The 17709-nt window shown below is 39.8% G+C and overlaps 1 protein-coding gene across 12 annotated transcripts in view; it reads left to right on the top strand.

Moving 5' to 3' along the window:
* The window catches only part of RAPGEF6 (Rap guanine nucleotide exchange factor 6), a 121810-nt gene that overhangs the window by 16899 nt on the left and 87202 nt on the right, over positions 1-17709 (top strand). For all 12 annotated transcript variants that reach the window (XM_014264756.2, XM_014264754.2, XM_014264753.2 and 9 more), the window contains 3 exons: positions 8839-8909; positions 9531-9587; positions 10499-10582. In XM_014264756.2, the coding sequence (XP_014120231.2) occupies positions 8839-8909; positions 9531-9587; positions 10499-10582 (212 nt within the window). Of the gene's footprint in view, positions 1-8838; positions 8910-9530; positions 9588-10498; positions 10583-17709 lie in introns of those variants that run through there.

The following is a 17709-nucleotide window of genomic DNA, read 5'->3' as shown; positions in this document are numbered from 1 at the left end:
TACCTTTTTTTTTTCCTAAATGTTTCAGTCTTCTGACCTTTCCTACTACAATTCCTTCTTTTCTTGAAAAGAACATTTCAGATGTTGATGCTTTCCTCTGAAAAGAGCAGGGAGTTTCTTTGTGAATCAGAGATGATGTTTGTGGAGTTACAACCAAAAGGGTTTAACTGAAATATTGCTATTTGATGGATGCTTGTCCTCTGGAAGGGAGGTAGGTAATTCTGACAAGTGGTCAGCTGCTTGACTAACAAAGTGTTGATTGAACTGGAAGTCACCTATTTCTTTGGTGGATTTTAGGTGATTTTTCAAGAGCCTGGGTTAGGAGGCTGATTTTTACAATCTTTGTACTATTTAAAAATGTTTGGTATAAAGTTTTGCTCGTGGATAGGGGATAATTTTGTATGTTCTGTGCTTCCCATCCTGTTAACTTCAGGAACTTGAAAACTCAAGTTTTTACAACTCAAAAAAGGCAACTTCCTTTTCTATTATCAGCATTTAAGTCTGAAAGATATTGTAAAATTAAGTAATGTGTATCTGGTAACTTTGTGGTGCTGTTTTAGTTGAAGGCAGTTTTTCATAGCTGTGCTTTTATTCTTAGCTGTGAAAAGGGCTGAATGGTGCTTCAGGTACTCAAAACTCTCCATGAGCTGCTTGCTTTCAAGCAGTGACATTTGTTGTTCTGTCTCTCCAGTTCAGGGCCTGTGCAATTTCACTCTGCAAAATCAGCTTTTCCAAAGGAAGTTTTTTTCTCTGGCAAAGTCAGGGTTCCAAAAATGCTGACTCTCTGATGAAACAGCAGTAAAAATAATACAAAATTTCCCCTCCCTCATTCCTTGAGATGTTTTTCTTTCTACCAAAGTCCTATATCAACATAATCCAGGGTTCTGAGGTGGAAGGTGTTTATCTGGATTGGGTGTGGGGAGTGATTGGTGAGTAGAGAAACTTTTTGTTTTATTTTCATGTAGAAAGACTTTGGTTCTTTTATTTTGCTTTTAGAAGTATGCCATTGAATTGAGGTATTTTCAATCCATCAAAAAGCTGTAATAGTGGCTCTTGAGTCTCTGTATTTAAAGGTCTGGCTTTTCCAAATTTTCTTAAGGATAGTTTGATTCTTAGGAGTGCAAGTCTGTGCCTGTAGCCATGTGCATGTTATAATGAAATACTAGAAAATAATATATAAGGAAACTACTTGCCTCATTGGGGGACTTGCTACTTTTTCACAAAAAATAAGATAAAAATCCAAGTGTGCAAATGATGCTTCTTACTGTCTGCAAAAATAAGAGCCAGATTTTAGTTTTTATGTTGTGGCTATACTGTTATTAATGAATGCTGTCAATGGGAATTGGTCCCTGGGTTTAAAAGAGTAAAATGAAGTCTCTCTTAATCTCTTTTCTCCTGTATGTAGATACATACAGTATATAGTATAAAGATACTATAATAACTCGACTGACATTTCCTTATTTAGAAAAACCAGTATCTGTCATTTGTATAGGTAAATGGGAAGTGAAGAGTTTAGGGAGGAGTGCTCTATCATAGTCAGGATATGATCCATAGTTGTCTGATGGACATAGGCTCCAGGAGTCTGGGGACATCTGAAAGTCCATAAATCAAAGAATTCAAGTTCTTGGTAATTTTAAATTGTTCAGCTTCTTCATGAAATTCATGCCATTTTTTTCTTAATAATGGAATATAGCTCTGAAGTGGTTGAACCAGTTTGTTGTATACAAATGTTACTGTGTACAGTCTGAGGCAGTGACATAAGATCATGCAGGAGTTTGCTCTTATGTTCTGTGAAATGTTATTTAATTAGGCTTTTTGAATTAGTGGTGTTTCCTACATGGAATGATGCAGCTTCATTCCTTAGGCATGCTGCTTAAACTCTGCCATTCTCTGCAATGTACTTTAATGTCCTTCATTCATAAAATTTTCATTTGTGTGACTGACTAATCTGTCCTTTCTCTTCCCTAATAGTGTCTCAGTGCTTGCATTTAGTTTTTATTTTTAAGTGGCCTCCAGCTAAATAGGAGGCTACTTTAAAGGGAATTGTTCCTTTAAATGAAGAGCTCTGAGCTGATACTCTTTTGATCATTTGCATTTTTATTGAAGTCCAATGTCTGTGCCACTGAACAAGGAGAGTAAATAAGCTAAGATGGAAGAGTTGCTTTCCAGTTCATCTCATCATGTTCTTGTTAGTTTAGGAGCTGTGTACTCTGTTACACATGTTTAAGTGGATTTTTTTCTGTTCCTCCCACAAGTTTCGGGGGTAGCTGATGGTGTGTAGGGTGGGCTACATGAACCAGCATCCCTAAAGTTGGTGAATTTGCTCTGTAGATATCTGAATGTGTAAAATATGGATTAGAGAACTACAACATGTTTCTGTGTTTTTATTTCTGGTATTACAGTATCAGGAAAGAATTTGGGAGTACTATTTTTAAATTGGCCTTAAACAGAAACTAAAGGAAACAGCACGGATTCCAGCCTTCGATGAAGCAACAGGAAGGGAAGCAATGAAAACCATAAACCATGCTGAGTAACATTTCCTCTCTTTTGCTACACCCCCCCCCCCACCCCCCAAGGGTGACAAAGTCTTTATTGAGCCTGACAGGATTCCTAATAGAAGCTGCATTCAATCTGTATAAGGAGCCTGCTGAATCACTGAGAAGCAAGTAATGGCTTTGGGCTGGAGGGAACCTCCCACTTAGAGCTTACACAGCTTGTGCTCTGTGCTCCAGGAATCACCTCTGTTTGCTTTACTGAAATCTAGGCACTTTAAATAACAACTTTAACACAGGGAAATTCAGACACTGTCCAAGGGGCTGTTTAAATCCTTGTCCTGAAACCAAATGAGTGCTTGATTTTGCTGGAGTTTGTTTCCAGTCTTGTTTCTGCTCAGAGCACTGAAAAGGGACAAGAAGCTAAGCAGCACACCAACAGCAAAGTGACTTTCAACCATGCAGCTTCCTTCCCTGGAGGATTTTGTACATGATGGTCTTTGTGAGTGCCATTGGAATTTGGGAAGCTGTTGCCATATGATTTAACTGCTGGTTCAAAGGCAGAAATGTGTGTCTATTTCTTTTCAAGTATATTCTCAGTCACATGATTGGATCTTCCTAAAATCTTCAGAAAATACTAATATTTTGTTTGCTCTGAAACATATAAAATATGCATCCTGCCAACTGCCTTAGCTTGGAAAAGGAAAGGATGTGAAATCCCATCAGTCATCCTTTGTGCTTTTGTAGAAGCAGGTTCTTGTGTGACCCAGGGAATCCTGGGTGGCTCGGCAGCCTGCGTGGGCTGGCTCTGGGGAGCCTTGAGTGAGCCAAGCATATGTTCTTGCAGGAGGAATTTAATGTGTTTGGGATGGATTGAGAGACAGGTTTTGTGCAGCTCTTTGGGACAGGTTTGCATGTGAGAGCAATCTGTCTGCAACTTGCTGACACAGCTGGTTTTACTTGCAGCTTTGAAGTGCTGTGCTCTGGTGCAGGTTCTGCTCTTTTCTCATTCCCTGAGCAAAACTCCTGTCTGACTGAATAACACTTGCCAGTCTGCTTTCTTTGGGAGCCCTTGGTTCAAGTTCAGGGTGGATGTGGGGTATCTGTGAGGCCCAGGCTTGCTGGGATTTGGGAGCATCCCTGGATGCTGCAGTGAGCAGCTGTCCCTTGGCCAGGGGCTGATGCAGCTGTTCCAGCTGTTCCGGATCTGGGCTGACTCTGCTGCTGCCGTGAAGGACACAACATGACAGGCAGTGCTCAGAGGAGTCTCTGGGGGTTTATCACTTCCTCAGCATCCCTAATACCTGATTGCAATTACTGAGGTTGTCTCTATGTGAGACTAATCAGAATTTACAACTATGAGGTCATTTCAGAACAATTTATTATCCTTAGAAATAGACCAGATTTCCTGTTTAGTGTTTAATAATAATAGTAATAATAATATGTCACTGGAACACCTGGCTGGGGTCACATAAAGTGAAGCATTAGTTTTTTGTTTTGTGTTTTTGAGGGGCAAAGTTGCTTTTGATGCAGTCATTCCATCCTTGTTTCAGAGCTGCTTTTATTTTTTCTGTATTGGTTTTAGTTTTTGTTTGGGTTTTTTTTGGGTAGGGGTTTGGGGTTTTTTTGTGTTTTTTTTTTTTTTTTATTTTTCCCCCACTGCTTTTACCCCTTTACCTCCTGCTTTTAACACTGTAGGAAGATTTGTCTTGAACCTTGTTGTGGACTTAAAGCATCTGGATGCAGGTCATGTGAATTAGTTGTGCTGGCTGGAGTTGTTGTTGGTTGGGAAACTTTGTGGTCAGAACTCCATGTTCGAGACCACTGTTCCAAGTTTGTAAAGATGCTTCTTGGATTAAAAGCCAGAGATTGGGTGAGAAGAGGGTGAAGCAAAAGGAAATTATACCTACTTGCAAGTTTTGCTTGTCATTGGTGTTGCTGTACTGTTGGTGCTTGTTCAGAAACATCCAGATCTTGGTTGTATTTTAAAAAGATGCCAATAATGAAACTTAAGGGTGACCACCACTTCCTCAGCAACTTTGAGTTTGGATTATATTTTTTCTCATGATTTTTCTGGCTGACTGTACTTACTTCTTTATTTTAAAAAGTTACATTTTACAATTAAGAAACTAATATTTCACCGTCCTTGCAATAAAAGAATAGGAGTGAATTATTTTCAAAGAAATGTGTTGGGATAAGTGGGTGATGGTGGTAGTTAGCTGGTGGCTTTACTTTTGTATAGTGAGCTTTTGTATAGCGAGTTGATGTTTCTTTTATTTTCCCCCCTTATGGTATCTCTGAGAGTTAGCATCTGGCAGGGAAAATGAGAAGTGGTCTGGGTGTTCAGGTGGCTCACTTCAAACTATATTGGGATGAGGATGTTACTATAAAAGAATATATATTTATACAACATGGTATTGTTACTACAATCTCTGTGTTTTTATACCACCTTTGGCTGAGCAGCTGGTTAAGCTTTTTGCTGAAGGCTGTGTGTGCTGGAGCTGATAAATCGGGTGCTGCGAGCAGCTGAGGCTGCTGCTGACCACAGTGCTGTGATAACAGCGCCATCCTCAGAGCCGTCCATCCCCTGCTTTCTGCTCTGCTGCTGCAGCCCACGCTGTCCGTACACTGGATTCTGCCATGGGAATCATTTGAAGACACAGATGTCCTCTGCTTTTTTTAAACACATCTGCTGTGAGAACTGGAGGCAGGGAATGATCTGTCCTGGGCAGCTTGGTGAGGGATCACTGCGGTTGCAGTGTTCATGTTTCCTCTCTATGGTATAGAAAATCTCCTTTCTCACAGGATTAACAACTGCCTGATTGCTCTTTGCTCAGTTTCCCACGTTCCCTTGAGTTGCTGGAGCTGCAGTTTTAGCTAGTTGAATAGATAATGTGAGTTACTTTCTCTGTAAATAACCTTAGTCAAGGTTGTTTTCTGTCAGAGATTGAAGAATCTGTTGTGGGCATAGCATTTGCAGGTAGATCCTGTGCTGCAGTTTCAGCTATTATTTCAGCTGCTGAAAAGCTCTGAAGAAAAGATTGCAAAATAAATTCATTCTGACCTTGTTCTTTAGCTTAGAGCGTGTGGAGAAATTGTGTTTCATCAGTAGTTGTCTCAGTTGGATTTTGACAGAAAAAATAAATAAAGAGATTATAAGGAAGGATGTAGAAAGGGGCAGTAAAATTCTAGCAGATGTTTTGTGTTCTGCTGATATGATGCTGAATGTTGCCCTTTGACATCAGTTTTCTTAGTGAGTATCAGAAAGTATCTGTGAAAATGATCTCTGCCCTTTGTACTGAGGTCATGTGCTTGTCCACTGTTTATAACTCTGGTTTTAAAAATAAAACTGAAAATCATATTAGAAGCTACTGTAAACTTTGAGTTAGAGAAATAAATGCTTTCATTTATTTCTCTGTGGGAGGAGGATTTTTGGGAGCGCGGTGCAGCTGGACTTCAGTCTCTGTCCACAAGGTGGCCACAGCCCCTGCCCATGTCCGGCCACCCTCAGATTAATTGATGTTCCTTGAGGGCAAAGATATAGAATGAGACTCTAAATATAGGATGGGAAATGTAATTTCAGTGCTATTTTAAGCACTTAGTCTGAAATGAGTTGGAAGTACAGAGAAAACTTCACAAACTATGATTGATTTTCATAGGTAATGGTAATTTTCATTTTATTGGGAAAACCTGGGATATATGCACCACATGTACTATACCCTCCTGTGTTAGAATCTGAAGTGGCACCTGAGGGAGACGAGCAATTCTAGCCCTGGTTGTATCTATTTAAACAAGAAAAAAGGCTTTCTACCAAGACATGGAAAACAGATTGGATGGGTATATTTGAGGTGCTGGCAGAAAGAGGAACCTCATAGCCCTTCCCAGGAGATTGCTGAGTTGTTCTTTTGCTCAGTGGCACCCAGAATCACCTTCTCTGCATGACTGAGAAGAGGGGCTTGCTTTAAAAGTCAGGTGTTTTTAGGGAAAGCATCACAAATCCTGATCTAAAACCACCTATAGAAACTGCTGTGTGTAGCTTGTTGTGTGTAGCTTGTTGTGTGTAGCTTGTGGTGTTTAGCTTGTTGATGCATCACCTGGCTGGGTAGTGAGTTGCATTTATCATGTAGTTTGTTATTTATCAGCATTAGAGCAGCAGTAGTGGGCAGTGTAAGTTGAATGCCTTCTGCAGGGTGAGGGAATAGGAACCTTTGCCTTCCCTGTGCCGTGCTCAGCTGTTCCCTCTGCTGCTGCTGCTCAGCAGATGAGGTTGGGCTTGGGGATGCTTTCCAGACATGTATCCCTTTAAGCAAATGTTTCTCTCTTATATTTGCCAACTGTTTGATCATCAGGCTCTTCAGTGGATCAGTGCAGCAGTCCTGAGTGCTGCAGGTGGAGTGCAGGAGTCACTCCAGGCTGAGTGAACTTGCAAAGGGCTGCTGCATTCTGGGGAGTTGTAGAGAATAATTTACAAATCAGGATGTGGTCATTTTTCATATGCAGAAGTTAAAAACTTTGTGAATAAAAGGGGAACATAGGCTCATGTTCTGCTTACAGTTTTTTGTAACTCATAGCTACAGAACATCTTATCTAAAACATTGTCAAGATGTTCTATTACATCTTAGTTGCAGTTATGTGAAAAAGTACTGGAAAATGTAGGAAAACCTATATAGACAAAATAGACCATTATATTATGAAGACTTAAAAAAATCAGCTTTAATTTTAATACCAAATACTGATTCTCTTCTGGCTACCCAGCTTTCACAGGAATTATGAGTATTCTTCTTTTGGCCTGGGAGAGTCAGATATTATTAACTGCTAAGCCACTGTATGGTCTGAGTATATAGTTGCTGTATTTCTGTGCCTGGTGCTTTCAGGTGGAGAAGCTGATGTAGTTCCCTGCTCAGAAACAGGAAAGCTCAGAGATGGAGCTGTTGGTTATCTGAAATGACCCTTTGGCTGCCAGGTGCCCACCTCTGACAGGCTGTGGTGTGCTTGGAGTCTATCCATAGTGCTCCTGGATGGTTTCACTAACAAAAACATGTTTGTGGCAGCTTGCATGATTAAAATGAGATTGGACTGTGTGAAATGAGTGCTTTGTAAATGTGCTACAAATTCAGGCCTTCTGTTTAACTTTAATGGGATTTGGTAATGACATTTAAAAAAAAAATCAGAGTTTTATTGGTTTTACATGGTCTGCAATTATGTCTGACCTTTCATTTGATGCAACAGTTCATATCAGTTATGCTGCTAAATGTGGACTATGAAGCCAAAGAACTTTTCTGAAGTAAATCCATTGTAAATTCTGAGGGCAGCATTCATATTGATTTATCTTATGTAAACACTGGATAAATGCAGCACTCGAAAATTCAGAACATACCTTCCAAGGCCAAGCTGGAGACACTGTCCTGTGGTGTATAATGATTTTGTTGTGTGTGTGTTTGGCTCTAACTGCCCACCTGTTCAGGACAGTAAATTAAGTGCTGAATAGGCCTAGTGAGCTGTCCCCTGCCATGTGGTCTGCACCATCAGCACAGATATTTTTGTGACTGAAGAGAATTCTGTCTGGTGAGAGGTTTAAACAGCTGTATCTCCTAATTACAGCTTCTATGTAAAGTTCTGTTTATAAAGCAAAATAATCTTCATGTTTTAATAGTTTTGTTTTTGTGGTTGCTAGTGGATGACACTGATGTGATACTGACTAGTGGCAGTAGGAGTGAGAGACCTCTGAAGCTTTATTGTTTTCATCTTTGCCAAGGAGTATTTTGGGTACTTTTTTTTTTTGATGTTCCCTCCAGACATGGACTGGGCTGAGCAGGAGAGGCAGTAGGCTGGTGTAGTTTGTAGTGGGCCTGCCAGCTAGGTCTGAGGTGGACATGAAAGAGTTTTTCCCCTCCAAATAGAATGCCTTTGCTATGAAAAGGTACTCTGGTGGTTCTCTGCACCCTGTACAGTGGCTTAGGTTTTTCACTGGTTTTGAAAAATTTCTTCTTTAAAGAGATCTTAGAAGGTTTCAACAGTTTTTTGACCTTGGGTGAACAGGCTTGCTCTATTTGTCTTATTCCATGTGTTGCTTGCTGCTGTATCCATTCACATAAATAATGTTTTCAGAGATATTTGTAATAAATCTTTTTTTTTCAGGTCAGTGGTTAGGCATCAGTTGCAGTTGAGTCTTTTCACTGCCACAGCTCAAGTGTAGACAGAGTTCTTCAAGTCTGTGTGTGTCCTGACCTATCTATTTATCTGGGCTTTATATAATTCTGTGTAACTTAGTGCAGAATGTGAAAAGTAACACTGAGTGATCAGATGTGAATGAGATTGCTTATGTGATTTTTCTTTTTCTTTTTAGGACTTGAATACTATCTATTCTTTCCTTCATGGGCTGGACATACTATCACACTTCAGGGAACATCAGCTAAGGTGAAGTACTCTGCACTGTGTGTTTTTTAGCACACTTACATCTATGACATCTACATTTTTGTGGAGCTAAGCAGAACTTTTGTCTGCCTGCAGTTTGAGGTGGCAGAGCATTGGCCAGATCCATTGCTGAGTTAAGTCACTGCCATAATGTAGCATAGAATCTAATTAGCTCTTCTAAGAAGGAAGGCAGAGGTTACTCCCATTTGCTTCCCATTTGTCTACTGTGTAGACAGTGCTCTGTCTTAACTCCAGATTACAAAAGCTTTTTAATGCTTCAGACGTTCTGATGGTCTCAGAATCCATAGAATGGAAGGCCAACAAAGCACAAAAAGTGCATTGGAAGTATTTTAGTTCCTTTCAGTTCTGTTGCTATGGGTAATTCCAGTGTGTGGGAGTGATTTAAACCCTTGAAAAACATGCTGTATATTATCTATTTGGATAATAAAGAGCACCGTAATAATTTGAATTTTCCAGTTAAGCACATCCTTTGTTTAGAACAAAAGAAATAGTTGAATTTGTGGTCTTAGAGCCTGAAAGTGATTCTACTGAAATGCAGTGATTAATGTCTTATGATCTTTGGGGATTAAAATTGAATTTAAACTTCTCTTCCTCTTCCCTCAGAATAATGTCGTCAAGTGCCCGCTATGAGAGGTACAAGGGCAACCAAGTTCTCTTTTGGTGAGTACCCAGCACTTGTTGGAGTTCTGCAGAAATGTGGGCAAACCCAATGCTTGCATGTTGTTATGTCATTTGCTTTTCAGTCCGTGTCAATAATTGGTTGAAAGCGTTGGCAGAGGTGGTTGTGGCAGCAGCGTTGGTGTTTGAGAGGTGCCCATGACCTTGCAGCCCCAGGGACAGCAGAGGGGTATCTGTGTGTGTGTGTCAGTGACACCGGGTGACAGTGAGGAGGCAGGCCGTGTCCCCTCTGCAGTCTGGTGGCACTCAGCTCAGTAGGTGGCACTGTGTCCCTGGAGCTGGCACTGCCTGCACGGAGCAGCCTGTGCTGGACGGGGCTGGAGCTCAGACCCCGTCACTGCACACTGCAAAAATTGGTATTTTAGCTTACAGTTCTCTAGGCTCTTCCTGGGAGGAAAATATACTTTTGTTTCCCTCATATTTTAGCATTGCTTATGGCATATTTATAATCTCATAGTTAATCCTACCTTTCTGTGTAAGGCACAGCTTCCAGCACACCCTAGTATAAAAGAGATGCCACCTGCTCATTGGTGTGCTGGGTATGTGTGACACACACCTGCTCCAGTAGCTGGTCAATATCTGTGTGTGGGGTTGTGTGCTGTCCTGTATTTATAGCCTTTGTGCATACTTTCACTGGAATAAAACATTTTTGCTTAAAATTTCATTTTAATGAAGTAAATTTTTAAACTGAGTTAAATGTCAAAATGTAAAGTGTAAGAAACATCTCTTATGTGAATGTATAAAAAAAAAATCCTGGTCCAGTTGGAGTTCTCAATTTCTTATATTAAACTGGTAGAACAATAAATCATTATTTTACTACAATAATATTTTGGATAATATAATTCTAAGGTGCTGTAAGGAGAAGTACATATCCATGATTTCTTTTCTTACAGCTCGGAAACTATTGCAAGATGCTGGTATATCCTGCTTTCTGGATCTGTGCTCATGAAGGATTCAATGTTTTTGCCACCTTGCAGGTAGGTAAAATAATGGAGTTATTTTTGTTATTTAAGACAAGTTTTTATTTTTAATAAATGCTTTCTATGTATTTGTGTTACTGTAATTTTTAAAGAATTTTAAAATCATTTCATAATTTTGGTTTTTCTAAAGTTTGATAGTGAAATAAATGTTCAGCTAATTCAATTTAAATTTTCTCAGACTTTTTCTGCATGTTGAAATTTCTTTGTGTAATACTGCACTCAATCTAGTTTGCTTTTTAACTTTGTAAGAGAATTTGTCGTCAGTTTATTACAGTGGGATCTCTTTGAATAATTTGTGCTGTGTGCTGTTCTGGATAGAGTTCCCTGTCACAAAAATATGACTGCAGATCACATATCTGCTGCCATTTGGTCAGAGCTGTATTTAATGGCACATATGATTTTTATGTGGAGCAAGAAGGGGCCAGCAGCATCAGCTGTGGAGAGCTTTGCCAGGCGCCCATCTGTGTCCTGGGGCTGAGACACAGGGAACACTGACATGCTTTCACTGAAGCACATTATTAGACTTGAGCTGAACTTGGGCAAGTAATGCCCTGAGTACCCAGAGTAATCCTCTGCTTGACCTTGCACATCACTCATTTTTATTGCACTGTGTTTCACTTGACTCAGCATGAGCTGACCATGAGTGCACAGACTTAAGGCCAGCTCCTGCTTACATTCATTTCTGCATACTTGAATTTCATAGTGTGTACTAGTAAAAACATGCAGGACTGAATTTTTCAACTCAGTTAATTGTAGGCTGGATATCAAACACTTAGTGCTCCTTGAGTGACTGAAGGTACTTGAGTGAAATTGTCCAGAGAAGCTGTGGCTGCCCCATCCCTGGAAATGGGCAAAGCCAATTTGGACAGGGCTTGAAGGAATCTTGTCTAGTGGAATGTGACCTTGCCTATGGCAGGAGGGTAGGATAAGAAGTGCTTTAAGGTCCTTTTCAACCAAAATCATACTATGATGAGTCAATTATAAATTCAGGAGTACCAGCAGTGAGGACATGGCATGCTGGTATTTGCATAAAAACTCTCTAAAATCATTGTTTTGCAAAACCTGGAGTAAGTCACTTACAAGCACCATTGCTTGTGAGTTTTCTTGTGCCTTAAAAAAGAGAAAAGCAAAGTAGACCTGTTACAATTAATTCACAGGATTACAGTTGCATTTATTATGGATAATGAGGGTGGTGAAAGGGTTATCTGTTAGATGGAGCTGCTGGCAGGTTACAGCTTACAAAGGGTGGTTCCTGGGATGTTCTGTCTCCTTAGGTGGTGAGATCATGTGTAAAGGAAGAGAATGGACTCTTGATAGGTATCTAAGATGTTCAGCTCCTTTTTGTTTGAAATACAGTCATGCTCATGCATTAAATAGAATGGGTTTTTTTCTTCAGTAGAGTGGGATAAACTTCAGTTACTTTCCCTGTTTAAAATACTTTATCTGTCACATTTCTAGTTGAGGGAACTGCAGTCATCAGACACAGGCTAATTTCATATGAAATAGTGCCTTGGATAAGTTAGTAGTATTCTTTCATAATTGTAATTAGCAGCATTTTAATTACATTTGAAGTAATGCTTGATGTCACTCTTTATTCTTTGTCCCCAACCAAGTTCCTGATTATGTCAGTCATTCTGAACAGAGGCTTTACTACACATGTACAGGAAAGCACAATATTATCTTTATTCTGATTGCCTCAGGTATTACAAAGCTATTCTGTATCACACAAAACAAAGATAATTTGCTGCCATGTTCTCTTTGCCTGATGTGCATATGATCCTAGACCTGTAATGTTTGTGAAATAAACTTTATGGGAGTGTATGCTGTGTGGGAGACTGCTTTATCCATGTAATCATTTTTCAAAATTCAGCATTGCACTAGAAACTAACTGCCCAGCATTAATTATATAATAACAATTATATAGGAAACTGCTGTTACAATTGACTGTTAGTGAGACCCTTGCAGTCTCCATAAATAATCATAGCCACTGGAAGGTGGTTATGGTTTAATAACGGTTTGCTGGTATATCCTCACAGTACTTGTCCTTTTTCTGTCATCTGCCCTGTGATTACCTTGATGGATAGGAGGAGACTGTAAACTTAACCTGGAGAAGATGCTATCCTGCTTTTTGCCTGCCCCCTTTATCCACTGTCTATCAGAGCTTTGGGAAACCTTATTTTTTTTCTGCAGAACTCTTTGAAATAAAATATTCTGTGGAATCCTACCTGAAAGAGGCTTAGCCCCTTTAAAACATAAGGAGGTGGGCAGTTACTGCTTTATTAACTTTGTCTAAGTATTTGATGGAACCTGAGGCTCACTTTGCTTGAAAAGAGCTTTTATATTGACTTGATTAACTTGTATTCAAGCTGTCATTCAGAAATTGGTTTAAAAATTGGAGGAGTAAAGCTTGCATCCAGGCACAATAAATCTATTCAATCTGTTGACACTGATGCTCATGATGAGAGAAGGCCTGCAAGATTCTTAAGGTAAGATGCAGACCAGTCAGTAATACCAGGTACAAGGATGGCATAATCTTGATTACCCTATTGCCTGGAGAATGGGTTTATTAATAGATTTGGCATAGGAGGAGAAGAATTTGCTTCTAACATGAAAGTGATGGCCGGAATAAAAGAACAGGATTGACGGATTTGTGGAAGGAAAATCATGTCAGCAAGTTAAAGAGGTTTTGTGTTAACCTTACTTGTTAATGAAGATAATTCATGTGAGCAGGATATTTGAAGGAGATTACTCACAGCAAGATTAGCCATAGGAGATATATCAAGGACCTGGAGGAACTTTTGAAGCCAATTATGTGGCTGACAGCCTCCTACAGCTGTGAGAATTGAACCTCCAAGGGAAAAATACAAACTCTTGAAACATTCAAGATGTAGTCATACTAAAACAAACACTTCTCTTTCCCCTGTTCTTCCCAAATCTCTCAAGTGGAGAAAATTGGAATCCTTGTTCTACTCATGTCGTGCATTTCTTGGCTAAAAACAATTGCTTTATTTAGAATGGCCTTGTGGTTGTGTGGTGTCTTTTCATGAGAGTTGTAGATGCATCAATGACTCAATTAGCCATTTCTCTTTTCTTTAGTAAAAGGAGAAGACCCAAATGCTTAAATCAAAAAAATGATCATAATGAAAGAGGAACTCCAGTTTTGCATCATGAACAACAGCTTGGGTTGAAATTATTTTAGCTTGTTTTGTATTAGTATTTGTGAGTAACAATATTTTTATTTTGCAACTGACTGTGACTTCATAGTGACTGTTAATAGTGTTTACATCTATTGTGTGTAAAGTGCCAGAAGTACAGAAAATACTGTGCTTCTACAGCACTGTCACTGATGGAAAGTAAGACTGTGAGATTAGAGATTTGCAATTTGAAGAATTTAAAGATTAACAAAATGACATAATTTAAAGATTAATGTATGTAACTTTGTTCTCAAACATGTTTATTAGCTCAAATGCGCTATCTAAAGTCAGATCAGTTTTGCTTCTGAAGCTTGTAGGGCAGCTTTCTGCAAATGTTTGTGAATTTGTACCATTTGCTGCAAAAGTAAACCAGTGGCTCTGAGCTCCTGTATTCCCAGCTTTATATGCCTTGCACATACAGGGTCTTTTTGTCCCTGATCCTTCCTTTTCAGGTTTAACTTGAATACTGCTTCTGCTCAGACTGTACCTGCTGTATCCAAGCTCTGTCCCAGTGCTTCTCAAACTCTGCTCTTCGTCTTCCTCATCTCCATCCCAGTCCCAATGCCTGGAGTGTGAACAGTGTTCTTCCTCCCTCAGCTCCCATGGTCTGGATCCGTGTGTGTGCCAGTCCCCTGCTGCCATACAGTAAACCTAATCTGTGTCAAACTGGCAGCTGCCAGTAAGGTTCTGGATTGTGGCAATTGTTGCCATAATTGGGATTTAAGTTTCTTACTATGTGACTCTAAATATTGCAATACAATACTCTGAGTGTATGTTTGCTTCACACTGGAAAGCTCTTCCCAACTAACTGTTGTGGGTGATTTTCTCTGCTCTCTTAAAGGGAGTTTCAGGCTCACATCCCTGGGCTTATCAAGTCTGAGAAGTTTAGTACTGAGCACAGCATAAAAGCAGTGGTTATTCAGTTAATTTGTGGCTCTGGATGAGGTGATGTTTTCCTTGGATGTTTCTGTTAAGTGGTGGCTGTAACTTGTAGCATTGCCTGACAGCCAGTAAGTGAAGCAACAACTTGGGAATGCTACCAATAAATGTATTTGTAAAACTAATTAATTCAGATAGAGTTGTTCAGATTTAAATTCTTCTGGCAGAGCTAGTGCTGGCATGAAAATACTCAGAGGGAAAAGGGAGGCAGCTCACCAGTGAGAAGCTGTGTCCTGCTCTCCCTAAGTGTATTGGGCTTGCTGGTGTTGAGTAAGGGCTAGGAAGGTGCTGCAGACTTAGAGTACATAGTGCATCTTGTTTGGTATAGACTGATCTTCTAAGAAAGTCAAAAAATGAAGGAAGCCTGTTCTGACCTGTCTCAACTCTATGGCTGAATAATCTTGTCCGTATTTCCCCTGCACCAATAATTTTCTTTAGGTCTATTCATGGTACCTTACACTATAAACCCTTTAGAAATTTTGTGGACTGCAAAGGATGCTGATTGTGCCACAGAGTTTTTTGTTGGCTAAACTTAAGTGCAAGAGAGAGGAAATTAGAAGGAAGGGGTCACGTATGGTTTGTTTATAACTAAAATACAATTTTACTAAGACTTTGCAATCCCATGATCTGGAATAGCTAGAAAGCTGCACAGAAAGTGGGAGGTGAGACACAGACTTCCTCAAGGGTTGTCATGTTCAGTGTATAAAGTAATTAATACAGAGATCTTGAGCTTGCAGCCTGCAAATTGAGTAGCATGTTATACAGCCTCCAAAATAATTTCCAATTAGAACTTCAGCAGGCTTAAGAGATAAACCTGCTAAATGTTATTGAGAGCTAATGCAGAAATGGGTTTTGATGACTGAGCATTAATTGAAATAGGTATTTTGCATTCAGCCATGTATCTTGTGGTGTCTGGTTTCCTTTAAACCATTTCCTGATGGAGTTAAGTATTATAATATTTTTCTAATGAAGTTACTTTGAAGAGCTCAGGACTTGCACAGCATATGATAGCTCATAAACTCTGCCACTTGCATTTGCTGAAACTTCTGGTCCGTGCTGATGGCCCTTTTTCCCCATCTCCTTGTTCTTTTTCACAAATGGGGCATTTGGGGCTGTTCAGCAGCTGCTGTGAAGCTCCTGCTGCGCCCCTGAGCCTCAGGCAGCTCCCCACCAACCAGCCCCATTCTCCAGATCATGGCTGGGCTGAGACAAAACTCAGTGTGAAATTGAGACCTCCATGGAGATGCCAAGAAAACCAAATTATTCCTATGAGGATTTTGATTGTGAGAGTTCTTCTGTGTCATGACTGCAGTGCAGGAAGGGCAGATCCTGACTTTTCTATCTGCAGTCACTGTGCCTGTTAATGCCTGTTGTGCAACTTCATGGGTTTTCCCTCAGTGTTATTTCCCAAAACAATGACAAATAAATTTAAGTATTAAATTACATTTTTAGAGTAATTAGATTGGTGTTTAATAATAATAATGCTTATTCCAGCCATTAGTATACTTGTGTGGTACATTCTTTGATAACAGAATGCATTTTATCTTGGATCTGACCAACAGCAACTTTGCAGTAGATATCCAGGGGTTTGCTGGAGCAACTGTTCTGCATGAGAGGTACTCTGCAAGGAGAGGAAAAAAAAATGCTTTTTATAGCATCACAGAAGGGTTTTGGTTGGAAGGGACCTTAAAGCTTATCTCATTCCAACCCTCTGCCATGAGCAGAAGCACGTTCCAGAACCCCAGGTTGCTCCAAGCCCCACTCAACCTGGCCTTGAACACCTCCAGGGATGGGGCAGCCACAGCTTCTCTGGCCACACCTGTGCCAGGATCTCCCCACCCTTTAGTAAAGAATTTATTCCTAATATCTCATCTAAACCTACTTAGGTCGGCTTAGAACCATTCTCCCTTGTCCTGTCACTGTATGCTCTTACAGCCCCCTGTACTTGCACAAAGTCACATTTTCATCTGTTAAAAAACCAACCAAACAACATGTTTATTCCTTATGCATCTTGCCTCTTCCAGGCCCAGTTGTGCCCTTCTTTACAAAATATTTTTGCATGGAAGAAATGCATCCAGGTTACTGGATAAGTGGGGTCATGGGATTCACTTTGCAGTGGCGAGTACAATTTATCTTCATCATTATGTACCTGAAAGCAGCCTGACAGGCAGACAGGCAGTTTGAGAGACAAGTATATTCATAAAAACAAAATACCTGCAAACTCTTTGCTTGTTATCTTGATAAACTGGTATATCAGGGCCCTGGCCCTGTTCTGCATGTAATACAGTACTGAGTATTACTGCAGTAAAACTCCTGCAGGTAGCTTTATTGACAGTCACAGATAACTGTGCATTATTGACACCAATTTACACAGACAGGATAATGTTAGGATTTTACACTTCCTGGAAAATACAGAACATAAAGTGCCTGATATCCTGCCATTGATAGCTTTGATGTCTGAAATATCTGAAAATATTGTTTCAGGATGTAGTAGAATATTGTAAATTTGAAGATGCTTGCTGATTAGTGTTGAAACACATTAGACAGTCTCAGTCTCCATCTGTTTGTAGGCTGAAAGCTCTTTAGGGTAGGCTGTGTTTTTACCTTTAAAGTATGTATGCTATTCTGAGTAATGAAGAATGAGAAGCTGTCAGGATTGAAAAACTTGAGCATATTGATATCAGGAAGTGTTTGAGTGAAATGTGATGGCTGTTGCTTAAATTCATCAGTTTTGCCATTCCAGATGTACTTCATCACCAAATAGGTTATGCAACAGCTGGATATGAGAATTTTCAAAACATTAGTGTTCAGAAAGCCATGTTTGTGCTCATACTGTTTCAAGGGCTACATTCAAAATATGTTATGTTGGAGGAGTTTCTAAATAGTCTACTTTAAAAAAGTAAGGTCCAGTACCTTAAAGAAGTTTTAACACTTTCCTCTTTTGGGGAGTGAGCATGAGAGTGAAATGGGAGTATTCTCAGGTACAGAAGG

The sequence above is a fragment of the Zonotrichia albicollis genome, chromosome 15, assembly GCF_047830755.1.
Source record: "Zonotrichia albicollis isolate bZonAlb1 chromosome 15, bZonAlb1.hap1, whole genome shotgun sequence".
NCBI classification, from domain to species: domain Eukaryota; kingdom Metazoa; phylum Chordata; class Aves; order Passeriformes; family Passerellidae; genus Zonotrichia; species Zonotrichia albicollis.
The sequence above is the reverse complement of the archived record's forward strand: the minus strand, read 5'-3'. Positions and strand labels throughout refer to the sequence as shown.